The 26,346-nt window shown below is 47.0% G+C and overlaps 4 protein-coding genes across 4 annotated transcripts; 2 read left to right on the forward strand and 2 right to left on the reverse strand.

The window, feature by feature from the left end:
- Positions 1-1,364: 1,364 nt before the first annotated feature.
- J3458_011771 (uncharacterized protein) lies at positions 1,365-3,759 on the forward strand (the record flags this gene model as incomplete). The annotated part of the gene is made up of 6 exons (XM_007810491.2): positions 1,365-1,628; positions 1,706-1,850; positions 1,909-2,282; positions 2,415-3,137; positions 3,192-3,207; positions 3,266-3,759. The coding sequence occupies 6 exons, from the start codon at positions 1,365-1,367 to the stop codon at positions 3,757-3,759; spliced, it is 2,016 nt and encodes a 671-aa protein (XP_007808682.2).
- Positions 3,760-4,469: 710 nt separating this feature from the next.
- J3458_011772 (uncharacterized protein) lies at positions 4,470-5,744 on the forward strand (the record flags this gene model as incomplete). Its single annotated transcript, XM_066119989.1, has 1 exon — positions 4,470-5,744. One exon carries the CDS (start codon positions 4,470-4,472, stop codon positions 5,742-5,744), a length of 1,275 nt encoding a protein of 424 aa, XP_065975107.1.
- Positions 5,745-16,938: 11,194 nt separating this feature from the next.
- J3458_011773 (uncharacterized protein) lies at positions 16,939-18,759 on the reverse strand (the record flags this gene model as incomplete). The annotated part of the gene is made up of 2 exons (XM_007810489.2): positions 16,939-18,241; positions 18,301-18,759. 2 exons carry the CDS (start codon positions 18,757-18,759, stop codon positions 17,213-17,215), a joined length of 1,488 nt encoding a protein of 495 aa, XP_007808680.1. The 3' UTR covers positions 16,939-17,212.
- Positions 18,760-21,994: 3,235 nt separating this feature from the next.
- On the reverse strand, positions 21,995-23,841 carry J3458_011774 (uncharacterized protein; the record flags this gene model as incomplete). The annotated part of the gene is made up of 3 exons (XM_007810488.2): positions 21,995-22,614; positions 22,709-23,459; positions 23,518-23,841. The coding sequence occupies 3 exons, from the start codon at positions 23,839-23,841 to the stop codon at positions 22,118-22,120; spliced, it is 1,572 nt and encodes a 523-aa protein (XP_007808679.2). The 3' UTR covers positions 21,995-22,117.
- Between the last annotated feature and the right edge of the window lie 2,505 nt (positions 23,842-26,346).

Here is a 26,346-nt window from a genome sequence, read left to right on the forward strand (position 1 = left end):
AAGATCCCTGTCTACCCGCTAGAGCGAGTCACTCGCTTTACACTAGCCAAAGCCTGGAGGCTGAATTTGGTCGACAAAACTGCGAACCAAGGGAGTGCAAAAGATACACACGAGGGAGAGAAAATACCTACTGAGTAGGCAGTTGTCCAGATGAAAAGTCGCAAAGATAGGTAGGCATTCGGCTGAAAGGGAAGTGGCATGGAGCGCACCTGCTTTTTATGACGGCGGCCACATGGCAATACAAGGGCGCACCGCGTTTTTTTAGCGTGTTCAAGTGGCGTTGTCGCTGCGCGAGTATTGTGCGAAGTCACGTGATTATAGGCAGCCACGTAGGCATGGCGGGTTACAGGGCAGGAGGCACAAGCACAAGCCACACACACCACAGCAGCAGCACAGCGAGTTTTGCCATACAGACATCTTCGTGATTGGATGATTGGACGGATGACTGCCTATAGGCACCTGTCACTGACACCAAATAACCTGAACGACAATCATGGATGCATTCATGAAACCTGTTCCAGTTGTCGCCGATGGTTCGATGAATTCTCTGAAGCCACACTCTGTCGTCGTGCGGTAGCAATGGGTTCTGCTCTCGTTTTCAATCAAGGAGCCGGAATAATTTTGTCGCCGGCCGTGGCCATCTACCATCGTCTGGGCTATCCATGTTTCTTCTTCCGTCTGTAGCAAGAGCCTTCTGTTCTTCTTTCATCATCCAGACTGCGAAGACAATGAAACGTCCAAGGACATTATCCCTTGTCCACAAAGCACATTTATTCCCATTGGACGGGTCTCAATCTCTCAAGTGCTGCTTCAGAAAGCCCTCTCCAGGCCTGAATGCATCAGCGAAGAGTCTGCGCAAACTCGTAGAAATCTCTCGAGCGATAGTTTCCAGGCGCCGACGCTTCGACTCGGTGTCAAAATTTCAATCTGCCAACTATTATCAGGTATTCACGGATGAGTATGCCGTTGTGCCGTTGCGTACATGTGATCCCTGCGAGTGGCGTACTGCAACATTCAACTCACGCGTCAACGACTCATCTCGACCCCAATCGACCACTAGGAGAGTGCCTTTTTGAAGCCCAAAGAGAGATAATGATCCGCACTAGTTACTGGATGCTTCTCCACTTTTGGTAGTACAGCTGGCAGATCTCACGACAGCCTCCGACAATGTCAATGTTGACCTCATATTCGACGTATGGCATCATCAATAATCTCCCGCAGGCGTCAGAATGTAAAAGGCCCTAAGCTCGGGGGAATTCCTGGAGCGTCTCCTGGACAGCCATGCTTGCACATGCAAATGGGTGTACTATTTTTTTAAGTTATTACGTGTATGAAATTCACGTATTTATACTAGTTCCAAGTCCATGATAGCCAGGGATCTCATATTGGCTTGTTCGCATGATATACGAATTCGGCCAGTCGCATATACAATGCAACCAAATCATGCAGAACCTCCTCCCTTCCCCGCGAATAATATACACATCAGCCGCTTGGGGCATACTGGTCCTCCAGATAAGGGATGGGAGGAGACACCGAAATTTAGTTACCCAGGGACGGGTGCATGGATGACAAGCTGCAAGGAGTGTATATGCGGGATTATAAAACCTGACCGATCACCCATCACAGAGGTACCATTTCAAAATCAATCATACAAAACGGCTCGAAATAACACAGCTAACCACTCAATCCTATTTTTTACTTCCAGGTGTCAACAATGGGGGAGTCAATTCCTACACGTCCCAAGAAGTTCAATACTGAGCTGACTGATTACTCTCTACCTCGCCACCAGCAAGATGGTCCGTATGCTGACAACCTGGACCTTGATGCAATAATTGTTGGTGCCGGTTTTGGTAGGTCTCTTCAATCCCAGTTTCCAACTGTGAAGGGTCGGGTGCTCACACACTTTAGCTGGCATCTTCATGCTCAAGACTCTCCGGGATCGCGGATACAAGGCTGTTATTTTTGAGGCGGGAAACGACCTTGGAGGAACCTGGAGATGGAATTCGTATCCCGGAGCAGCAGTAGATTCGGAAGTTCCCGAGTATGAATTTTCTTGGCCGGAAGTCTGGAAAACGTGGAACTGGCCGTCCAACTACCCTGACTACCGGGATGTGCGAGCGTACTTCGATCATGTCGACAAAACCATTGGCGTAAAAAAGGACTGTTCGTTTAACACGGTGGTTGTTGGCGCCAACTTTGATACAGCAACCGGAAAGTGGAGTGTTGGTACAGAAGATGGGCGAACGGCGAAAGCCAAGTTCTTGGTTTTGGGAACTGGATTCGTAAGTACAAGTTGATTTTGATTCGCCTGTTTCTGCCTTGCTGCTATCTTTCCCAGTCCTCGCATCCTCCTCCTCCTCTTTCTGGGCCGGTTTATAAAGGGCGTTATTGATTCACGAATACCACTACACCAGGCTGCGAGGCGTTATATTCCCGATTGGCCGGGCATGGACAAGTTCAAAGGCGTCATGCATCACACCTCTTTCTGGCCCGAGGAAAACGTAGACGTGGCAAACAAGCGATGTGCCGTCGTTGGCACAGGCGCTTCTGGCGTTCAGATTGTTCAAGCATGGGGCCCGGTTGCCGGCGAGGTCAAGGTCTTCCAGCGTACCCCGAATCTAGCCCTGCCAATGCGTCGCAGGAAAACGACTCCCGAAGAGCAAGAGCGAAAGCGAGTACTCTACCCCGAACTCTTTCATCTCCGGGAGACCAGCTTCGCCGGCTTCCACTACGATTGGTACGAGAAGAATACATTCGACGACCCTCCCGAGGGTCGCGAGGCAGTTTATGAGAAGGCATGGCGAGATGGGGGGTTCAAATTTTGGCTCAGCATCTACAAGGATAACTTGTTCGACGCCAAGGCCAACAAAGAATCGTACAAGTTTTGGACAAGGAAGGTCCGGGCTCGCATTGCCGATGCACGCAAGAGGGACCTGCTCGCGCCAGAGACGATGCCCCATTACTTTGGCATCAAACGTCCTTGCCTCGAACATGATTACTACGAGCAGTTCAATCGACCTAGTGTTGATGTCGTTGACATCAGCAAAAACGCCATCAAGGAATTCACCGAGACGGGCATCACCCTTGAAGATGGCACGCATCAAGAGTTTGATGTGATTGCGGTTGCCACAGGATTTGTACGTGCTTCCCGATATTGACTGGAGGAGTCTCTTGCTAACTACGATAATTAGGACATTGTATCTGGAGGTAGGCTAGTTGTTTTCGAACACGGTGGCCAAAAAAGGATGCTAACAGTTTTGTACAGCAATGACGCAGCTTGGCCTACAGAGCATCAATGACACCAATCTACAGCAAGAATGGTCCTCCGGGATAAGCACCTACTTGGGTATCAGCGTCAGCGGCTACCCCAACATGTTCCATCTTTACGGGCCTCATGGACCAACTCTTCTCAGCAATGGCCCGACGACAGTTGAGGTCCAAGGCCGCTGGATTGCCGACATGGTGGACAAGATGCAGCGGCAGGACATCAAGTACGTGAATCCAAAACACGAAGCAGCCCAGGAATGGACAAGGCACGTCATGGAGCTGAACGACAAGACCCTGTTTCCGACGACTAAATCTACCTACATGGGAGGCAACGTTCCTGGCAAGGTGTACGAGCCTATGTGCTACTCCGCTGGGATCGTGAGTTACAAGGCCGAAATCAGGACTGCGCTAGATTCCATGCAAGGCTTTGAGGTCGTAAGCAATGGGGATAGGCGAAACCCAGAGTGTAGGCATGCTACTATGGGGGAGTGACTGGTCATGGCGCGAGTTGAGGGTGAATCGGCTGTTGCAGCGTTTTGAAACAAGCTATATTAGCAAATTTAGAGCCCTTTTACTTTGCTAATCTAGTCGCTGCTACTCTGTCCACCGGAGAGGAGAGTTTCCGGGTTCAGGTCAAGACCGTTTCGCTATTCAAAATATCGGTCGCCGCGGCTGATGCGTTTCTGGTCCAGTGGTGAATCCTAAAACCAAGCATTTTTCAACATTGGAAACCCCAGTCATCGCGGTGAGTATGCATGTTATGTTCATGGCCATGCCATTGAAGTTCAACATGCAACGCGGGTGAGAGTAAGGCGGTGTACCGATGCGGAAATTGTCATTTCGCACGGGTTCTGCCGAAAGAAATCCCTCTTTGATCGCTATTACTAGGGCCATGGGACTCAAAATTATATGCCATTACAATTCTTGGACGCTTATGAGGACTATATTCAACTCGTGGGGTCTCGGGAGCCATTTTGGTGGATAACCCTAACCCTAAGACCGAAGATGATTTTGTTTACGGGAGTTTTGGTGGGGAGGCGTGTCGACGCGTAAATCTGCGTCACTTGTGTCACCCCATGTCGCGTTGCAGGCAACAGCCAGGGGTGTCTCTCCTCGCGTTGATAAACGTGTCGACTCGCCGCTCTTCCAACAAGGTAACGCAGCCCGTCCGTCTCTCCGAATCTGCCCACTCAAACTTCACGATGCCGCCGAAACGCAAGGCCCTCGAATCTGTCTCCCCCAACATTGACGAGCGCAGCAATGGCAAGAAGACCAAGACCGGCGCCGCCGCCGCCGCCGCCGCCGCCGCCGCCGCCCAGGAGGCGCCCCTTGAACCTCAGCCACAGGATCCCCAGCTGCAGTCAACTATCAAGCGCAGACAAAAGCGCTGGGCAGAGGTATCGGGCTCGAAAAACTTGGACATAGGTTACCAAATTGCCATGCAGGATCCCCGTCACGCGTACGAGTCTATTTGCATTTGCAACCCCCTTCAAGGCCGCGACGACGAGGATGACGATGATGACGACGCGAGCGATGAAGAGGACGAAGCAGAGGACGACGGCGGCGCGAGTGTTGGTAAAAACGATAAGCCCACCAAGAAAGCTTGTGATGGGGGCAAGACATGCCCATGTGGCAAGTCGGCCGCCTCGCTCCCCTCCCACGAATATACCATGACCAGGGCCGGCCTGGCGAGATATCGCATGGCAGAGAACATGATGGACCTTCGCAACCCCGACGCGTTTCGAATGCACACATTCGGTGATCACATGGCCTACGGAGCGCTCGAGGTGGTGCAGAACATGCTGATGGATTTCAACGAGGCGTACAAAGCCAAGCAGTGGCGCGAGGCCTGGTCAGTGGTGGAGGGCATGGCGCTGTTCATTCTAGTGGGCGAGGGTTTTGGAATGTGCATGGCCGACGACGGAGAGATGATTCGGATGACTGCGGCACAGCTGGCCCGGATGGTGCTCGCAGCGCTGGCGATGCTGGACGGCGAGGCCCAGCTTGCCAACGACACCGACACCAAGAACCTGGGCTGGATGATGGCGCTGTACCAGGAGATGGCCAAGGCGATGCGGCAGCAAGGTCTGCTGGAGAGTGCCCAGCCTTTGAATTCAAAGGCGTTCAAGTTCCGCGCGGGCAACCTGAGCCTCTATCTGCAGTCGTATGCCCGTCGGCGTGGCATCACGGTGCCCGGCGCGGCCGACACGGCCAACGACACCGACCTCACAATGCCAAAGACGGACGCCAAAGACCCGTGGGGTTGGGCGAGGGCCTTTGCCGCCTACCGGCGCGAGTGTGTCGCGCCTGTGTATGCCTACCGTGGGTGGCATAGGCAAGCCATTGGCGGCGATGGCTTGGACATCTCGACATGGACCAGCGCGGAGCGGAGGGTTTGTGCCTTTGACGACAAGGACCCTCTTCCGAAAGACGCTGTTGAGAATCTCAAAAGAGGCCTTGCCCTTGGTCTTGCCTAATTCAGCCAGAGGCCTGTCCCTACGACGCAGTGCGACGTACCATGGCCCAGGCTCGGCGCATGGGTGCGGCGGAGAGGAAGAACATGTCAAAGTTGCCGAGTTGAGGAGGATGATGCCAGCCGCGGATCAGAATGCAACAAAAGGGGGGATATTGGGAGCGGCCAAGGGAGGGTTTCTTAGTAATGCCGAACATATCTCTGTGATCGAGTGGCTCCCAAGTCATCCGACTCGGGTCTTGTTTGTACGCTGATGAACTCGTGTGAATTCGATTGTCCGCGGTATCCAGTAGCCGGTGAGGGCTTTCTGAATAAGTCCGGTAGAAGCGTAAGCAGGGTTCCTCCATTCGCGTCGGGGGCGCTGTTAGCCGTAGGTCGTCGCGAAGATTCATTGAAGCAAGGATACCACAGTTGCGGGGCTCAACTCTCCAAGTCGAGTGTTGTACAGTCTATCTGGTTATCTTGCTCTATCCAGGCTTCTCATCGGACGGAATTGCTGACAAGATGAATGCATTTCTGGTAAGCGATTGTATTTTGTATCCCACTGGTTCTTGGCTTGGCACGCGACTCGTCTCGAGTTGATTGACTAAACGCGACATGAAGCTAAAAAGTATAAAAAAGTATAAATTTATAAAATACAAAAACTTTTCATCTATTATCTATCAACGCCAAAGGCCCCTTTCAATGGAAAATGGCTGCTATTCATCGGGGACCCCGATAAGCCCCAAAACGCCTCAAATAGCTGCTTTCCGATTGTACGAAAAGCCTCAAAAGAAGGCTCGCGCTACCACCCCATTAAAGCCGGACCTTTAATAGCTGGATACCGTAGAACCCCTTAAATTGATTACTTTTTAGGTGACCTATTAAACGACCTTAATATCTATAAATAAGGGCCTGTTTTCCGTACCTAGATAGCTTTAATCCCAAGGACAATTCCACTATTTAATCTGCTTTCATAGCTGTTAACGTGATAGTTATAAGTATCAACGCCAAAGGCCCCTTTCAATGGAAAATGGCTGCTATTCATCGGGGACCCCGATAAGCCCCAAAACGCCTCAAATAGCTGCTTTCCGATTGTACGAAAAGCCTCAAAAGAAGGCTCGCGCCACCACCCTATTGAAGCCGGACCTTCAATAGCTGGATACCGTAGAACCCCTCAAATTGATTACTTTCTAGGTGACCTGTTAGACGACCTACTGGGTCGAAAGTCTAAGGCCCCGTACAAATTGACTGCGAAGCCTGTTCCAAGGCCAAGGCTAAAAGGGTTATCTCTCGCAGAAGCTCTCAGATAATAAGCTTAAGACCCTTTTAGAGGATTTATATTAATATCTTTTAATTTAAGCCTAGCTATAATAATAAGTTAGCGGCTTTAGTGGTTAAAGATAAATTCTTAGGCTTTTTAACGGTCTTTAAGCTTAAAAATACTACTTAAAATACCCTATTATTAGCCCTTTAATTATTTAAGGCTTAAATTTAAAGGTAATATTAATTAAGTATCTATTAAATCTATTAGAATAATAATAGAAGCCTTTAAACGGCCTATAAGACTTAAATTAACTATAAAGGTATTATTAATAAGCTTATATTACCGTATATACCCGCTTAAAACGGCTCTACTAAAAGGTTTAAGGGTGTTTTAGGGTTAAAAGCTCGTATAATATAGCTAGTAGCTAACCTTTCTATTAAATTATAGCTTAAGATCTAGAAAGCTATTATTTACCTTTATAATCTATTACTATAATAAGGCACGAACTAAAAGATACCCTTTTAATAGCTTTAATAGTAGCTTTAATTAAATAATCGCGATATAGGTTATTTAAATAGGCCTAATATTACGCATTTAATCGCGTATAGCTATAGGGCCTATTTAATAATCTAGGAAGCCCTTTAAGGTATTTAAAAACGAGCTCTTAAAATAATAGCTCACGTAAAAATTAGCTACCTTATTAAATATAACTTAATTAATATCTTTTACATATAAATTCTATTAAAATTAAAAGTTAAATAGGTTAAAGATATAACCTTTAATAAAAAAACCTTCTATTAAAGCTAAATTCATTAAATTTAATTAAAGAAGCTATAATAGCTTAAATTTTTAACTTATATTAAGTTTAATAATAATAATAATACTAATAAGATATAGTTTATTATTAAAGTTAACACTTAAGGCCTTTAAGCTAATTAAAAAGAAAGTTAATTATTTAAATTTAATATTTTTAAGGACCTTAAATCTAATATAAGCGTGTAACGGTGGCTTAGGTTCTAAGGCACAGTAGGTCTGTTTCTTAGGAAGTAAGTCAGGTTGAATGCTACAGAGTAGCTTTTGAGCAGTATCACAATAAGGCCGTTAAGAGTATAACTCTCAATAGTAAAACTATTGCTTAGATTGATCAATAGAGATCTAGACTATCTGACTATGGGAATACCTCCTCCTTAAGTACTCGTCTATCTCTCTATTGTAGTCCTGGATCAGATAGATCCCATCTGATCCCCCGTGCTGGATCAGGTTGATCCCCTCTGATCCATTGAGTTGGATCAGACTGATCCCATCTGATCCCCTCACGTGACCTGCGATCCCGTCGGGCCCCATTCTTGTCTGCATGCTGGCGGCCCATGACGCCGGCCAACTGCTTCAGGTACCCTTGGTTCGTAACATAATACTCCTCCCCCATTGGTCTTGTCCTCAAGGCCATTTCGTTTCGTCCGGTAAGTATTCTCTTCCTTCCCCTCTTTCCCTTTTTTCTTTCTTCGTCATTCTTTTCACAATGTCTTCTGACCGTGTTTCGAAACAGCGATCTCGCCCTAACCAGAAGATTGATCGCAAACGTCTTTCCGAGTTCATATCTGCCTTTGGCTTCGTCATGCCTTCCTGCGATTCGTGTCGAAAAAACAATCGAGAGTGCATTGTCGCTGAAGGGAAAGACAGGTGCAGCGAATGTGCTTTGCGTGGTTACACCAGCTGCAATCCGGGCGGAACGTCTTCGGATGCTTATAATCGTGTCCTTCGCGAAAAGGATCGTCTCGACAGAGAACGTGCTTCGGCCGAGGAGGATTTGGAGCGGGCGATGGCTCGTTTGCAAAGGATTCGTCGTCAGGAGAAATTTTTGCGACAAAAGGCTGCGGAGATGATTGCTCGTGGTGTGGAGAGTCTGGACGAGTTAGAGGCCCAGGAGCGTCTGGAGTTGGAGTCCAACATGCTTAATCAGACACCCGAGTTTCTAGCAGACTTGGGTTTCCCTATTCCTGATGAGTTTTTATTCTCTGGTGGAACTGTTCAAGCGACGTCGAGCAGTTCGTGAGATTCTTGGCTGGTTCCCAGGTGTTTTCGGAGTTTGGATATCCCTTCCATTTAACGAGATAATGACGATTCTTTGTATCTCCCCGTGCTTTGAGTATCCGTTCGACTTCGTATTCGTTGGTATCTTCCGTTGTGATGTTGGTAGCGATTGTAGATTCATCTGGTGCTTTCTCTAGTAGCGATATATGAAATATGGGATGGATTTTCATTCCATCTGGTAATGATAGTTCGTAGTTGGTATTCGAGATTTTCCGTTTGATAAGGAATGGTCCGATCTTCTTCCAGTCGAGTTTGTCGCTGGGTCGCTTAGTTTTGATGTTTTTGCGAATGAGGTATACTTTATGTCCCTCCTCTAGGATTGGCGCTGGCAATCTCTTTCTGTCCGCGTAGTGTTTCATTCGGTTCTGCAAAAATATCCATTCCTGTTGCAAGTGTTTCTGTATTTCTGTCATGGTTGCTGCATGCGTTGTAGCTGCTGGCGCGTTCACATTCTGTGTCGCATGTGTCTCGATGATAGGGTCAAATCCGTAATTTGCCCTGAACGGTGACATCTTCATGTTGTCAATTTCGGAGCTATTGTAAGCCCATTGTGCTAGTGGTAGCCATTCTACCCAATCATTCTGTTGGTAGTTGACATAGCTTCGCAGATATTGTTCGAGTATTTGGTTCAAGATTTCTGTTTGTCCATCTGATTGTGGGTGGAATGCCGTTGATAAGCTTTGTTTGATCTTCATGGTTTCCATGAGGCATTTCCAAAAGTTTGAGGTGAACAATTTGTCGCGATCCGATATAAGCTTTGTTGGTAATCCATGTTGTGCAATGACTGTTTTGAAGAACATATACGCTAAGTCCTTGGTGTTGCTCGATTCCTTGTATGGAATGTAGTAGGCGTATTTTGTGAGTTTGTCCACAATAACTAGGATGCTGTCGTAAGCTACTCCTGTCATGGGTTCTTTTGACTTCGGTAGTTTGACGATGAAGTCCATTGTAACAGTTTGCCATGCTCTCTCAGGTGGCGATATCGGTTGTAATTCTCCGTATGGTGCGTGTCGCGCTGATTTTGCTTTGTTGCACGTGTCGCATTTCTTGATGACTTCTTGTACCATTTTTCTGCTTTCTGGGAAGTCGTACGATCTTCTTAGCCTGCTGATCGTTTTCCCTACACCCTGATGTCCGTGTAGTGGGTGCTCGTGTATTTCCTTGACAAGCTGTTCTTGAAGTGTACTGGGAACATACTGCCGTTCATTGTACAAGAAGGTCTTGCCTTCCTTGGACAGATGCGTTTTCGTTTCCCAATTGTCCAGATAGCTGTCATTCTTAATGCATGATGCGATCCGATGCATCCATGTTTCATCTGGCTTGACTTGCCATGTCATGTTGATTTCTCGGGTGCCTAGCACAAGGTTCCCATCCTTGGTGGCGCGTAGCAAGGGTGCATTACTCACTTGCTCATCCGATTTCAAATCCTCTCTTCGGCTGAGCGCGTCTGCTCTTCCGTTTTCGGATCCTTTACGGTATATGATTTCGAAGTCATAATCCGTGAGGGTTTCATACCATCTGATCTGTCGTTTGTTCAGATCCTTTGTGGTCAAGAACGATGTGAGATTCTTGTGATCGGTATAGACCTTGATTTGATGCTTTGCTCCTATGAGATAGTGTCTCCATTCTTTGAAGCACTCAATGATAGCCATGAGTTCTTTGTCGTGGATCCCATAGTTGAGTTCGGGTCCGTGGAGTTTCTTCGAGAAGAATGCAACTGGGTGCAATCTTCCTTGATCATCTCGTTGTCCAAGCTGTCCGCCTAGTGCAAAGTCTGAGGCGTCCGTTTCAAGCTCATAAGGTTTGTCCTGATCAGGTGCTTTCAACACAGGTTCTGACGTAACTAAATCTTTCATTTTCTGGAATGCCGTGGCTTCTGGTTCGTTCCATTGGAAGCCGACTTCTTTCTTTGTTAGGTTTGTAAGAGGTCGTGAGATGTCTCCATATCCGCTCAAGAACTTGCGGTAGAAGTTCACGAATGCTGTGAATCCTCTAACTTCCTTCAGATTCTTTGGTGTAGGCCATTCCTTGATGGTTTTGATCTTATCCGGGCTCATTCGTATTTCTCCGTATGTGAGCACGTACCCTAGAAAGTGCACAGTGTTCTGGTGGAACTGGCATTTCGAGGCTTCGACTAAGAGTTTGTTGTCCTGTAGAGTTTGTAGTACCTCATGTACATGTCGTTTGTGTTCCTCAAGGGTATCTGAATAAATGAGGATATCGTCGAGGTATACAACCACAAACACTCCTAGTTGTTTCCGTAAGATTGTATCGATCATTCTTTGAAAGGTTGCTGGTGCGTTGGTAAGCCCGAAAGGCATCACTAGATATTCGTAGTGTCCTCTGCTGGTTCGAAATGCTGTCATCCACTCGTGGCCTTCTTTCATCCGTATAAGGTTATAGGCTCCTTTTAAGTCGAGTGTGGTGAACCATTTGGCTTTTCCAACTTTGTCTCTGATTTCCGTCATAAGCGGTAACGGGTATCGATTCTTGATTGTGATCTTATTCAAGTGTCGGTAATCGATGCATGGTCGTAGTTTCCCGTTCTTCTTTGGTACCCACAGGATTGGGTATCCTGCTGGGGACTCTGATGGTCGTATGTATCCTTTTTGTAGCATGTCCTCCAGATACTCCTTGAGCGCCTTGTCCTGCTCAGGGTTCTGAGGATAAATTTTGTTGAACGTTGGTTCAGTACCGGGCTGGAGTCTGATCTCGTGGTCCCAGCGTGAATGCTCCGGTAGTCCTGTTTCTAGCTCTCCGCTGAACAGCTTGCTGTACTGTGAGTATTCCTCGGGAATCTCCGTTGTCTCAGCTTTTGGCTCTCTGGCGATCACATATATTCCTAGAGGCCTGTCGTAGTTCGAATGAGGTGCCCTTCGTAGGCCGCTCTCTGCTTCGTAACCGCATCCTGGTAAATCCCATTGAAGTTGGCCGGTTCTCCAATTGACTCGTGGATTGCTCGCCCGCAACCAGGGTATCCCTAATATAACATCGTGTTTTGAGATCACTGTGATATCTAGTGTAACTCGGTGTTTCGTGCCTTGTATGTCGACTAGAAGCTGCGCAACTTCCATGTCAACTACTCCTTGGCTATACTTCACCGCAGTTCCTTCCACAGTCGTGAGTCGGTAGGGCTCGTCTTTGGGTGTCCAAGGCAATCGTAATCTGTTGACGAGATTCGGCGAGATAAAATTTCCTTGTGCTCCGCTATCAATCATTGCCTGGATCCTTTGTCCCATTATAGTCATGTCGATCATGAGGTGTGCTGTGCTGCCGATGTTTGCAGTACATAGAGACCTGTCAGATCTCCGTCGAGGAATCGGTCTTAATTGCGACGACGGCTGTCGTTTCCCGATTTGTTGATCCTGTCCTCATGTCGTTCTCTAGCGCGTTGTTCTAGGCGCTGTCGTCGGCGGTTGTCTTCCGACGCATTGTTGGAGCTTCCTTGGTGATCGCTTGATCTACCATCTGTGTTAATCGAACTCGGGCTAAGCGAGTTGCTCACAGTCACACAGTTCCCTTCCTCCTTGCATTGTGGGGTTATGGCTTGGGTAGTGTGTGCGTTATCCTTAGCACAGTATAACTTTCCGTTCAATATCTTTGAATCGGTTCGTCGTAATTTCGGTTGTATCGTAAGGGTTGTTCTCCTTCCCTTTCGTTCTCGTGGAAACCATCCGCTACCTTGCTTGCTGCTAAGGTGCGTGTAGCAATTGTCATCGTAACAGAAGGTCCAATTAAGGAGTCTGTGTTCGATTTCAGGTTCGTCTTTCTCAGTTGGATGATTCTCTTCTTCTTGGATCTGTTCCAGTGAAGGTTCACTTTTTGGTGAGGGTGTCCAGTGTTCCCAAAAGTCGTCGGGTACTGGTTGGGTTCCGAATTCCCAATCTTCATCCGAACTGATGTTGTTTGCTAACGTGGGGCTTCCTTCATTGCTTGCCATACTAAGATTTCGCGTGGGCAAGTCTTCTCGATTTGCGGCATGGAGCTTCTTGCCTTCAGGGATTGGCTTCCATGGCTTTTTCGGGGCTCTGCATTTATTCGCAAAGTGTCCAGTCTTGCCACAATTGTAACAAGTCTTCCCCTTTTCCTTATTCGCGGCGTCAAGTTCCATAGGTCCGGCGTGGTACCCGTATGCTGTCGATGTTCGGCGTGGCTTGCTACTATTAGGTTTATTGAACCTAGCATATGTTCCGAATTTCCTGTGACTTTTTTCGTGACGTCGCTCGTATAGACGGTTGTCTGCCTTGATGACCATTTCGACGAAGTCGTCAAATAACTCAGGACGATCTTCTCGATAAATGTCATCCTTCACTTCTTCTTTGAGTCCTTGATAGAAGACTTCCATTTTGGGTTCGGTATTCCAGTTGAGTTTTGCTGCGATGCGTTTGAATTCCCTAGCGTAATGAGCTGCAGATCCGGTCTGCTTGAGTCGAGTAAGTTGTCGTGTAGCTTCCTTATGCTCATCGGGATTTCCAAATGCAGCGAGAAGTCGTTCTTCGAAGGTTTCGTAATCAGAGAAGATGTGGACAACTTCCGCTCCGGCTTCGGCACCGTGCTTAAGATGTGCGCGGAGGGTTGGCTCCCACCATTCCATTGCTTTCCCAGTCAAGAGGTTGCCAATGCAAAGAATCTGTGACTCAGGTGTCGTGTAGATTTTTTCGTTGACTCGTAGGTAAGCTTGGGCTTGTGTGAGAAAGTTCCTCACATCACCCTTGTAGCCATCGTATGATTCAGGCTTGGGGAATTTTGGCATGTTGTTGTTGTTGATAGAGGATGCAGGTGTGAGATTTTGAACTGCTGCAAGTTCCTCTTCTCGTGCCTCAAGTTTTTCGTAGAGATCATTCTGTCGGTCGAGAAGCTGTCGATTCTGCTTCTCGAGCTCGGTGATCTTGTCATGAAGGTACTTCATCATCTCCCCGGGGTTGGTGGTCTTTCCGCTTGAAGTAGACATCTTGGAAGTCGTTACTGCTCAAAGTTTCAAGGTAACTTACTGAACAGGATTGATCAAAATGTAACGGTGGCTTAGGTTCTAAGGCACAGTAGGTCTGTTTCTTAGGAAGTAAGTCAGGTTGAATGCTACAGAGTAGCTTTTGAGCAGTATCACAATAAGGCCGTTAAGAGTATAACTCTCAATAGTAAAACTATTGCTTAGATTGATCAATAGAGATCTAGACTATCTGACTATGGGAATACCTCCTCCTTAAGTACTCGTCTATCTCTCTATTGTAGTCCTGGATCAGATAGATCCCATCTGATCCCCCGTGCTGGATCAGGTTGATCCCCTCTGATCCATTGAGTTGGATCAGACTGATCCCATCTGATCCCCTCACGTGACCTGCGATCCCGTCGGGCCCCATTCTTGTCTGCATGCTGGCGGCCCATGACGCCGGCCAACTGCTTCAGGTACCCTTGGTTCGTAACAAAGCGGCCCTTATTAAGACCTTTTAACGCTAGCTTTATTAGAGTCTTTAAACTAAGATAAAAGACCTTAATAGTTATAACGGATTTTTAATAGGGCTTTTAATAGCTTTTATAATAGCTTTTTAATTAAATAGCTTAAAAGGTTATATAAAAGAAGCCTATTACCTCAACCTTAATATTAAAAAGAGCTATAAAAGCACCCTTATAAGCTTAAATTTAAAAAGGCTACTTAAGCTAAATATAATACCTTAATTAATTAAGAGACCTTTTAACCTATTTAACCTAATTAAATAAAACGGTTATATCGCCTATTATTATTAACTTAGGTGTTTAAATATAAATATAATAAATACGAATTTATTAATAAATTTAAGGCTTATTTATACGTATAAGGTAACCTTTAACCACCTAATAATAAGAAGACTTACGCTATAACCTTAGCTAAAAGGTTATTTTAAACTCTAATAGTTATTATAGCTAAATTTAACCTTAAAGCTAGGTAATTTAACGTGATAAACGCCTTTATAAATAGCCTAATTAACGAAGAAGTTTACGTTAAATTTCCTAAAGGCTTTAAAAGGCCTAGTTAAATAATAAGGCTATTATAAGCCTTATACGAGCTATAAAGGTTAGCCTTATTATAGTAATAGTCTCCTAGTAAAACCTTTAAGCTATTAGATTTAACACCTTATTTAAAAGACCCTTATATCTTTAATAGCCTAATATTAACGGTCTTTTTTTACGTTAATAATATCGTTTTTTTATACTATTAAGTAGCTTTTAAAGCTATTAATTAAATAATTTGAAAGCTTAAATTAACCTATAATATAAAGGACCTTAATAAGCTATAATAGTTTTTAGGTATTTAAGTTCTTTAAGATAAAGCTACTTATAAGCTTTAGCTATATTAGAATTTTCATATTAAAAAACTAGCTATAAAATTTAATATCCCTAAAAGAGATAGCTTTAAAGAAAGTCTAATACCTAAAAATTAATTAAAACTTAATTTAGGTATTATAACTATTAATTAAATTTATTAATATTAACAAATAATTAGTTCTATTAATTATATTACGGTTATTAAAAGACCTAATATAGCTAAACTAATAGCTAAGCTAGCTAAATTCCTCTTTAATTCGTTAAAAACCTACTAATAGGTTATTAATTAAGTTATTAAGTACTTATATTTAACGTAATACCTAGTAATTAAATTTAATGAAAATCCTAATAACTTAAAGCTTTAAATAGCTTTTAATATTACCTTTATAAATAACTAATAGACTTAAAAGTTATTATAAGACTTAATAATTTAACTATTTAATAAACCTATTAATTAAATAACTAATAAGTAAAATATAGTTATAATATTATCTATTAAAGCTAAATTATTAGCTTTTATATATATAGCTAAAGAGACTATTATAATATTTAGGCTTTTTTAATAGTTAAACCTATAGTTAAATTATTTAAAGCCTATAATATAATATAATAATTTATAAACGATCTAGCTTATTAATAGTAATCTTTTAAGGCTTAAAACCGCTTTTTATTATATTAATATTTATAATAGCTAGTTTTAATAAGCCTATTAATAAGAGACTATTAATATTAAATTCGTTTAAAGCGTTAATAATTTAGTTAATAGATTAATAAAGATTCTAATAAACTAATAATTTAATTGCTTTATTAAGTAATTAAAGCTTATTAATATTATTAATATTATTAAAAGAGCTTAAATTAATTAATTTAACTTACTTTAATAGCTATAAATAGCTTTAATAGCTAGCTATTAACCTAATTTATAAGGGTATATTAACGTTAAAGGCCCCTTTTAATAGAAAATAGCTGCTATTTATTAGGGACCCTAATAAGCCTTAAAACGCCTTAAATAATTGCTTTTTAATTATATAAAAAGCCTTAAAAGAAGGCTTACGCTATTACCCTATTAAAGCTAAACCTTTAATAGCTAAATACTATAGAACCTCTTAAATTAATTACTTTTTAGGTAACCTATTAAATAACCTTAATATCTATAAATAAGGGCCTATTTTCCGTACCTAGATAGCTTTAATCTCAAGAATAATTCCACTATTTAATCTGCTTCCATAGCTGTTAACGTGATATTATTATTATACCTTTTAAAAAGTAAATTATTATTACAAGATGTATAAATAATAGTTATAGAGCCTTAGGTAATTAGGGGTGCAGCTAGCGCCTGCTAGATTCCGAAAAAATAAAAAAAATAAAAAAATAAAACAAAAAGAAAAAGAAAGAAAAAGGTTGAATATAAAATTATCGAACGCGTAGCGAGCCCAGATGCGAAAGTGGCATGATTCCATGTTAGCGGGAGTCGGGTGGCCAACTGATCCCACGAAGCCAAGGAGCCCGGAAGCCGCATAATGAAACTTGATTGTAAGCAATATATTAATTCGAGTAGGCTCTTTTATTGTCTCATCACTTTAATGAGGAATGGGCTCCTGGCATAATTGGCAAAATGCTATTGTGCTCGATCACCAGATGTAGGTGTATAAGAAGCCACGGGGCATTATTGGCCAACTTTACATAACACTATCAGTTAATATAATAACATGGTATTGGTGTTAGTCCCATAGCCCAGCCACTGGGCAAAGAGGATGCTTCTTGTATTAGTTGTGTTCTTCTACAGTACGAGTACCGGCAAATAGCCAGGTCTGGAGATGAAATAGACACGGGCTTTAGTCACGGGTGATTGTGACAGAAACGTCAGTGGCATTTTTGACTCGCGGGGAAGTGAACAAGGCCAGGGTACGCTTGTCAGGTGCGTGCTGCAGCAAGCTGCCCTCGGGAGAAACCTGGACGGTGTATCCGTTGGAGAAGGTGGACGGGGGCAGGATGATCTCGGTGGGCGCGTCGATGCTCGGATCGGCCGTGAACTGCAGCTTGAAGGTGGCGGATTTCTCGTCGAAGTCGAAGCTCTTGGGGATACCGGCGACGGCAGCGGGATAGGCACGGGCGTAATGCTTGGCCAGCTCGGGATAGGCCTGGCCCGAGGTGCCGTTGTACAGGTTCTCGTAGGCCCAGCCGATCCACGAGACCATGGCGGCGTCGGTGGCCGTCATGGCGTCGGCCAGGTCCTGCATTTGCCTGTCGTCGCCCGTCCAAAAGGTCAGCTCGGTCAGCACGCCGGCGGTCCGGAGGCGCTCGCTGTCCTTGCGGCGGTTGTCGAGCGTGGCAGAGATGGAGCCGAGCTGCGGCGGCTTATAGTAGTGAAACGAGTGAACCGACTTGGCGCCGTCGCCGAGCGGCACGTTGTCGAAGCCCGACAGGATGTCGAGCGTGGCGCCCTCGAACCAGATGAGGGTGTTATTGTCGACGGTCCGGATCTGCCTCGCGGCGCGGTTCCAGAGCCCTTCGAGGACCTTGTGGTCGGCGACGCCCGGCACCAGCAGCGTCGGGTCGGCCCAGGTATCGCCAACCCACGGCTCGTTGAGCAGGTTGTAGCCGACGACGTTGGCCGTGGCCGCATAGCCCGACGCCAGCCTCCTCCAGTAGGCGGCAAAGGCGTCGCCCAGCCCGTCAAAGTTGTTGTACAGCCGGCCAAAGGCGTTGCCCACGGCCACCGACGTGTAGCTCAGCGACCAGTCGACGCTGCCGCAGAGCGACGCCGGCGACGGGAAGCCGTCCTTGTCCACGGGCAAGGGCGGCAGCTTGAGCGGGAAGGGATACATCTCCCAGCCGGGCACCCAGTCCTTCTTGACGAACCACTGCCGCGCCGCCGTCAGCCATATCTTTACCATGAAGTCACGACGTCCTCGTCACTTACATCGGGCACGCCGTGGCCGCACAGCTGCCGCGCCAGCACGTCCTGGTGCACGTCGACCAGCACGTAGATGCCGTGCTCCTCGGCCAGCCTGGTCTGCTGCTTCATAATGTCCAGAAACGTCTCGTTGTACTCGCCTCGCGCGGGCTCGGCGCCGGCCCAGCTGTGGCCGAGCCGCACCACGTTGAGGCCCAGGTCGTGCATGTTCCGGACGTCTTGCTCGCCAAACGACGACACGCCGGGCACCCACTCGGCCGGCCGGTGCCACGGCGGCTCCTTCATGACGACATTGGTCCCGTGGAAGAAGCGCGTGCGGCCAAACTCGTCCACAATCTGGTGCGTGTCCTGGTTCACCCGCCGGATCCGCGCCATGCCGGGGTGAGCCTCGTACCAGCCCTCGCCGTCTTGCGCCAGCCCGCCGCCCAGCAGCGACAGGGCTACGGTTCCAGCATACATGTACATGATTTCCAGCAAAGAACGGACGAAGTGGACAAGAACTGGCTGACTGTACGTGGCAAGTTATGTAGCGCAGACGGGGATATAAAAGCCCAGCTCTCGCTCCTCCCGTATTGACGTCGGAGGCCAATAAAGCGGGGGTAAATACCTTTGACCTGCTCTTTTGGGCTCAATCACCTGAACTAACTCTTTAGTCGATGCCTTCGACAGGAAAACCCCCGAGGGTTGGTTAGGACCGGCCCGCGGTGGCTTGTGACGGAGCCAATGCTGGACTTTGGCTCGTGAAGCCAATTCATGCACACGTGCCGTGCCGAATTATCCATTGGACAGGCAAGCGGTGGGCATTACATCAGCCAATTTGACCCTCTAAGCGAGGTGCCATCGACTCATCGAGTTGGTGTTGCGGCGTATTAATGAGCCGTCGGCGTTGAACCTTGAGCGGCTGCGCCTCGTCAACTCGGTCCGAGGGCCCGTCCAAGAAAGCCTCAGAGACACTTGTAAGCTGGATATCGGGCGTATCGGCGCCAAGTGCCGTTTTGCCGGATCCTTCTCCCGATAGCCGTTGGTTCCGCCGTGGCTGTGCCCCGGTATCATCCCGCTCACCCTTGGACATGTAGTCAGTGACTCCTCTCGACTCTTCTGCTACTTGTTGCCTCTGGAGTAGGCACGGTATTTCGGCTCCGAGACTTTGCCTCTTAACGGACTCGGGCATTCACATGCGAGTATGCGAGTGGCCGGCCAAATTGCTTCACCGTCTGGGGAATCAATTTCCGGTTTTTGGTAGTGGAATAATTCTATTTGGTTCGATAGGAATTTTCACAGGATGCTAGTTTCACTCGCGACGCGTTGCGTTTGGCCGTTGCAAAGAGGAGGAGCAAGGTATATATGATGGGTCTTGACCTACAACTCTGCACCGGAACTTGACTGTTTTGTCTGTAAATCGGTCCCATTAGCCGTACTATTTATCTCATCTCATGTCGAGTACTGATATTCGATGTAGATTAAATACCATGGCCCGACTTTCAGAAATCAGGCATCGGATTGATATCAACCGGCTTGGCGGGGGTGGCTCTCGTCCGTCATCAACAGACGTATTCATGCGAAGTATGCCCGTCAGCAATTAAGTAGACGAGAAGTGCCTAGCCCACTCGATTGCAAAGCGTAGTCACATTGGCATCTTACAATGTCAAAGGGAGATAAGACGGACTCTTCTACCTCCGCGCGGCATGCCCTGGAAATATAAATGCGTGCGAGTCCCAGAGCTAAAGCATAGATGCATGGAAGGGTTTGGCCAAGTTCGCGACCAGAAAGTATGGAGTGGTCTCGTATCCCCAGCTGTGGCGTTGCCTTTTGCCACAACGGTCCCATCTGCATTCCACCATTCTACTGAACGATTCCATATACGGGCCGCGGGCAGATCCATCAAGCCTTGCAAGAGGAATTAACCTAGAACTAGTATTCAGGAAACGAGACCATGAATCCATATGTTCCAATCACCAGGCAATCTGTGTTAGCAGGCATCTGTTTCTGCTTCCTTCTATTTTCATCTCTCTCTCTCTCTCTCTCTCTCTCTTTTCTTTTTTTTTGTTTCTTTTATTTTCCCCTTTTTTCTCCTTCATTGTTCCCTCGGTCTTCGCTATAAAGTGTAGTGTGAACAGAATATAAGGGGGGTATATTTGCTGTGTAAAGCATGCTCTGTTTGTGACAGCTATTAGCCCGGTTTACACAACTTCTATATTTTTAACCTCTTTTAACTGCTACACATCCAAGGTCCTTAACTAAAGCCTTTCAACTAGCTATTATCAATATTAAAGATCCTTCTCAGGTCACCTTAATTGGCTTTCTTAACCGATATTAGTAGGTTTTAATTATCACGAAATATGCGACGAACCAAGGCATTTAGCTTCTAATATCTGTAATTCAAGCCCCCGTTTTTGTGAGATTTGAAGCCTTCTGGATCGACTTGTATCGTGTCGAAACCTTTTGTTCTAGCTCCCAAGATGTGGGCTGCAGCCGGGCTTGTAATAGCTCTAGCTGCCTTGGAATGCCGTCCGTAGCTATCGTATCGTAGTAATTGCCGATTGCCGATAGATTTGACTATGGATTACTGGATGACTGGAAGGGCCTTCTGCTGCCCTCGGTAGGTTTGAAGGTCTAGCCGATGGTCGGTTTTGAGATATTTCAACTCTGGGTCGTCCCTCGTCAAGGTCTGTAATATCTACAGCCTCCGGACCAACATCGCTAGGCTTGGGCTTTTTTGGTTGTTCAACAGCTAGCTTTTCGGGCTGTTTTGGGTCAATGTAAGCCCAGGTGCCCCGGTTAACCTTCTTAAGGTAAAACTTTAGCGAATAATAATTATATTTAATCCCCAAAAAAGCGTGGAACAGACGCAAAGAACATGAGTGAGGCGCCAATAGCCACGTCTTGCTTGGGCAACACTATCTATGCCGCTATATTCGGAGCCTGCGATGCGAGACCGAGACTGAAGCCATACAAGATCTGGTAACCGATCCACTTGCCCTACGAAGTGTCAACCCCAAAAGTAGTGAGCAATCCTGCACCGATAGCAGCAAGTAGCGTATGTCCCGGTAATAAAAATCCACTAATACCGGTCACTAGAACCCAGCCTGTAAGGGTAGCCTGGGAAAGACTTTTGATATCTATAACAGCTAACTTGAAGGCCTTAATTAGAGATCTTAAATGTGAAGTAATTAAAAGAGGTAAAAAATGCAGTAGTTATGTAAACCAGGTTATAACTGTCCCGATTTAGCAGCTATGGATTGAATTGATTAGTGGACTGGTCCTTGATTGAAGCCAACTATTGAGGGAATTGAGGCCTTTTTAATAGTTGAATGACCTAGGAAAACCCCTTTTACAGAGGCTCAAACCTCATTTCAAGAAGCTAGTGTTATGGATATAGCACTGATCGCTCGCAAATTACGGATAGTTCAAAGGCTAGGACTTGTGCTTTCCAACTTCATCTGAGTGCGACATTGATGCAAAAGTCCATAGGTTACTATTGGCAGAGGATTTGGCCGCGGGGAATGGTGCTTCTTCGGTGCTGTCCTGTTCATAGCAAGCGGTCACATTCTGGCTTCGGGAACTGTGATCAGGCACGAAGGAGAAAGACGCAGACTTGCCTAGGATCAAAGTCATTTGACATTAAGCGAGATATAAGATCTTGTGGTTATGCGTTTCAATGCCGGACACGCAATGCAGGTTAGATGGCAGCACGACGAGACCGGTCAATGATGGTACTATTCATATCTTCGTATGCTCTACTCTAGTCTCTCTACTTCGTTCCACGCCACACGAAGAGACCTCGTGATTTGCCCTCTGGTCTGCACATGTCAACTTCACAGTTCTACTTATGGGTGGATCTGCTCGATACAGATCCCTTTTCAACCTGGTCCATCTCGCGCTTCTTGGCATTCTTATCGTCGGCACGAGAGCGGCGGCACTTGTAGATACCGAAACCCGCTGCGGCCGCAATGAGAAGGAACCCAACGACGGAGCCAACGGCAATGCCGGCCTTCTGGCCGCCGCTGAGTCCGCTGCTGCTAGCGCGGAGAGCAAGAGAATCAGCCTGGTCAACAGAGCGATATGCGTTTGGCTTCAGGCCAGAGTCATGGTACCCAGTGAGCCAGGCCGGGGCGTCGCACTTGGTCAAGTTCAAAGTCTCCAGCGCCTTGCCCTTCTGGGCACAAGTGTGGGTGAATCGCCTGAGGGCAATCATGTCATCTGGCTTGGAGACGCTGCGAATAAACATATTTGTATATTCCGGCAGGAATGACGGCGACACAATTGAAATAATATCACGGATGACCTGATCCGGGCGCGCGCTGCCGCGGTCAAAGAAGTCTGCGGCAAAGGGAGGGAGAACATGGTCAGCAACGACTCGAGCAGATTGGAGAAATTGGCCGCAGAAACGGATATTTAAGCACAAGGGACTCACTGTGACGGCGATTGCGGTTTGCAGCCTTGTCCGTGAGCCAGACGTTGTTGTTCTTGACTGCGTAGGAGGCGCTCGAGGCGCCCGATCTCGACGTGTAGGTGTCTGCCGTGATACGGGTAGACTCTGGCAGAGTCTTGGGGGCTGACTTGCCGGGAAGCTGATCGTACTGGGTCGTGTCAATGATGGCCCAGCTCTTCTCTGCGAAGTTGTTTCCTTGGCTGTTGGCGTCGATGGTGACGAGTTCTGGCTTGGTCGGGTTTCCCTTCCCGGACGCCTCGCCGTCGGCCGAGACGTTGACGAGTGCCGACCCGGCATCCGAGAGAATAGTGCTCCACCAAGGGCTCTGGAAAACGGTAAACTTGTCCCCGTCCTTGCGGATGGGGGAGATGAAGGCGCCCGTAGGGTACGTGCCGTCCTCGATGGCCTGCTGGACCTGGGCAGCCGCACAGCGGTAGTTGGCGGCAATCTCATCGTAAATCTTCTGGCCGAGCTCCTCCATGCCGAAGAACATGGAGACGAATTTGATGTAGCCGAGCTGAGCAAGTGGCGCGTAGTTACCCACGTTGTAGATGAGGACCTTCTTGCTGTCGGGCTTGGCCGTGTCGCCGTAGAAAGTAACATCGACTTCCGGGGCCTTGTCCCACTCGTCGTCATCAAAGGTAATGTTGTCCTTCATATTGCCGCGAATACATGAGCTGGTAACGTCGGAATAAACACCAGTGCGCTTGATGCTTGTGGACATGCCGAGCATCTGGATTGGGTAGTCAGCATTTCGTCCCAGGGTGCAGATGGACCATTGTTTTGCCAACCTCGATTAGATTCTGCGAAAATCCATCCAGCGCAGCTACATTCTTGACGGGGGCCTTGATGACCAAGGCCGATTCTCCGACGATGGAGGTTGGAGGCGGGTCCTTGCTGCAATACAGAACGACATATCGGTGCTGACGGTTCCTAATGGTCACGTATGTCTTGTTGTATTGGGCGAAGAATGGATTGCTAGGACCCTTCTCAAACTTGGTCAGGAAGAAGTCAGTATCCGAGTCCCAGGGCGCGTCGGCACAGCCCTCTCGGAAAGCAGCCTGGCCCAGCGTGGCCGATGCCGCGAGCAGCGCAAGTTGTGTGAAGCCCTTCATGATGCAAGTCGGGCAAGCGCGTTCAAGTCCACCTGGCTAGAATTTTTCTTGTTGAACACGGAACCAAGCGTACGGCGTCAACTGGATTCCGTTTCCCTTTTTATAGGCAAAACAAGGAAAACTGCTGGAGCTACGACTCGGCCGTTGCCTCTGCTCCAGCCACCCCCGAGCTTGATACTTTCTCCGAGGCAAACCACAAGCCTTGGGCAGTGTGGAATCTGTGGATCAAGAAAACCATGCATGTGCCACAAGGCCCTCGTATCCTGGAACCGAGCTCATTGGACCAAGATGATCTGATAAGATCACGCTGTGTGTTGCCAAGCCAGTTAATTGAGTGGTGGAGAAACGCCAAGTCGGGCGTACCAGACATTGAGCACAACTTTTTACATGATAGCCTTGAGACACAAACACCTTTTTTGCCATCGGCAAGCGAGTTTTCTCCATGCCAAGTACCAGGGGAGCCCAGCAATCCGCAGTTGGTTGCACTATCACATGTCTTTGTAGAACTCGGTTGTGGCTATGTGGTCAGACTTTTTGTCTGGGCAACCGAATAATCGAGAAGAAAACCAATTTCGGTAAAAAAGAATTAAGCGAGCGCACGAGGAACATGACCGTTACTGCCAACTAAGAATAAACCCCAGCTACTTTATTAGAGAGACAACAACGCACTACAATGCGTACCAAAGCCGGTGATTGCCAGCAAGTCTTGATAAACTTTTAAAGTTTAGACAACTCACACATCTATCATGCTTACTGCCATGCTTAGCATGGACGATGGGATGATTGTCCTGGGCTAGTGGAGCACAAGCAAACAATACGTCACAAGTTACGTAAAGAATTCGCTCGACGCCGGTTGCGGGATCGACACTCGCCACTACTACTGCCCTAGGAGGCAATTCGGGACCGATGTTGCGTCGAATAGGAAACCAAAGTGGGAGCCGAGTGTCTTTGCCCTCGGTATCGTATCCGCCCATCGGAGTGAATCATTGCCGACTATCAAGTATGACATCAAATGTTTTTAACTGCCTTCTGCTACGCCCCGCCAGTTGCTATCACATAGTCGACATGGCCCTCATGGCCTCCAATCTCGTTCATATCAACAGCTTCGCTTAAGAATGCCAAGTTCTGGCTTGGTCGACTTTAAATTACCCTTGGCAGGAATACTCGGATATTCGCATCGGGCACTCGGCCCCTGCTAGCAAAATATAGCCTCCTGTGATATAGAGGGCCAAGACGGACTAACCAGCCCAAGAAGACAGCTCACTCCACCAACTTTATGTAAATCGAAACTTGACCAGCTAGTCGTCCATTGGGAAGTCTTGGAGTCCACCACTTGAGAACATCTCCTCGCGGACCGCGTACATTGGCCACTTACTTATCCAGCAAGGTCAACGATTCCAAAGGCAACACCGCTCTATCCCCCCCCCCCGGGATGGGAATCCAGATCGGTTTAGTGGGCTGCAGCATATTATTAACCACGTTACTTACCCTAGCTCGACCATCACTTGACTCGGAAAACGGCTTCTCGTTTCGTGCATGATTCCGGGCTTACAACTCGGCCACGCTTGCACAAGTAGGGAAGGTTTCTAGGCAAGTAACAGCTGAACATGCCATCTAATTCCCGAAATTGAGAATTTCCTTCTTCATACGTAATTAGGCGTCGCTTAACACTGGCAGCTTGCAAGAGGAACAGGCACTTGTTGCCAGCGTTCATGTCTTACTTGGTCGAAACTGAGAATAATAACACACCGCCCGGTCGAGTAGCTCATGCCCTGAGACTCTGAGATAATTGCAATTGCTGCGGTATACAGATTTCCATATACTTGAAGATAATTACGTGTTAAGAGCACCCACATTTAAGTAGGTTGGCAGTGCATCCGTGGCCACCGCAAAAGACAATCTAGTTTAGACGCCTGTCCATGAAAACGCCAATATCCCCTCTAATATGAACAATCATGGCGGTGGGGGTGATACGCATTTGATCCATCTGCCGCATATTAGTCAAGATTTCATGGACGTATCGACCTGCTAGCTAGCGGCTACTGTAATTCCCTCACTCCCACTTCCCCCATCCGGATCGAGAGGTCTGTTCTGACTCCTTGAGGAATCGCTTTGGTAGTCACGTCACGCAGGGCTTTGGACATTTCAACACCCACCTGACCTCTTGAGCGTCAGTGATGAGCCGGCGTGGACGGGTCGGAAGGGACGGGTCATGGGAGAAGTCTGAAACTTGAGGAAGAGAAGAAAGAAACAAAATTGGAGAAGAGGAGAAGAGAAACGTATACTGTCAAGAAGCATGTGTTTGCTTACTGTCTTCTACACGAAAAGTCAAGTACAGAAGGCCCCGCTTGATCCCGGAGAAGATTGTCATGGGTTGATAAGCGCGTGTCAACGGAAATATAAGGGGGTATAGTTGCTGTTTAATTAGGGCGCATTCTTTTTGTGACAGCTCGCAACAAAATTCCTACGTCCCGGGCCCACGAGTCTTCAGCCATCACCGAGAAT

This window comes from Metarhizium acridum, assembly GCF_019434415.1.
Source record: "Metarhizium acridum strain ARSEF 324 chromosome Unknown scaffold_234, whole genome shotgun sequence".
NCBI classification, from domain to species: domain Eukaryota; kingdom Fungi; phylum Ascomycota; class Sordariomycetes; order Hypocreales; family Clavicipitaceae; genus Metarhizium; species Metarhizium acridum.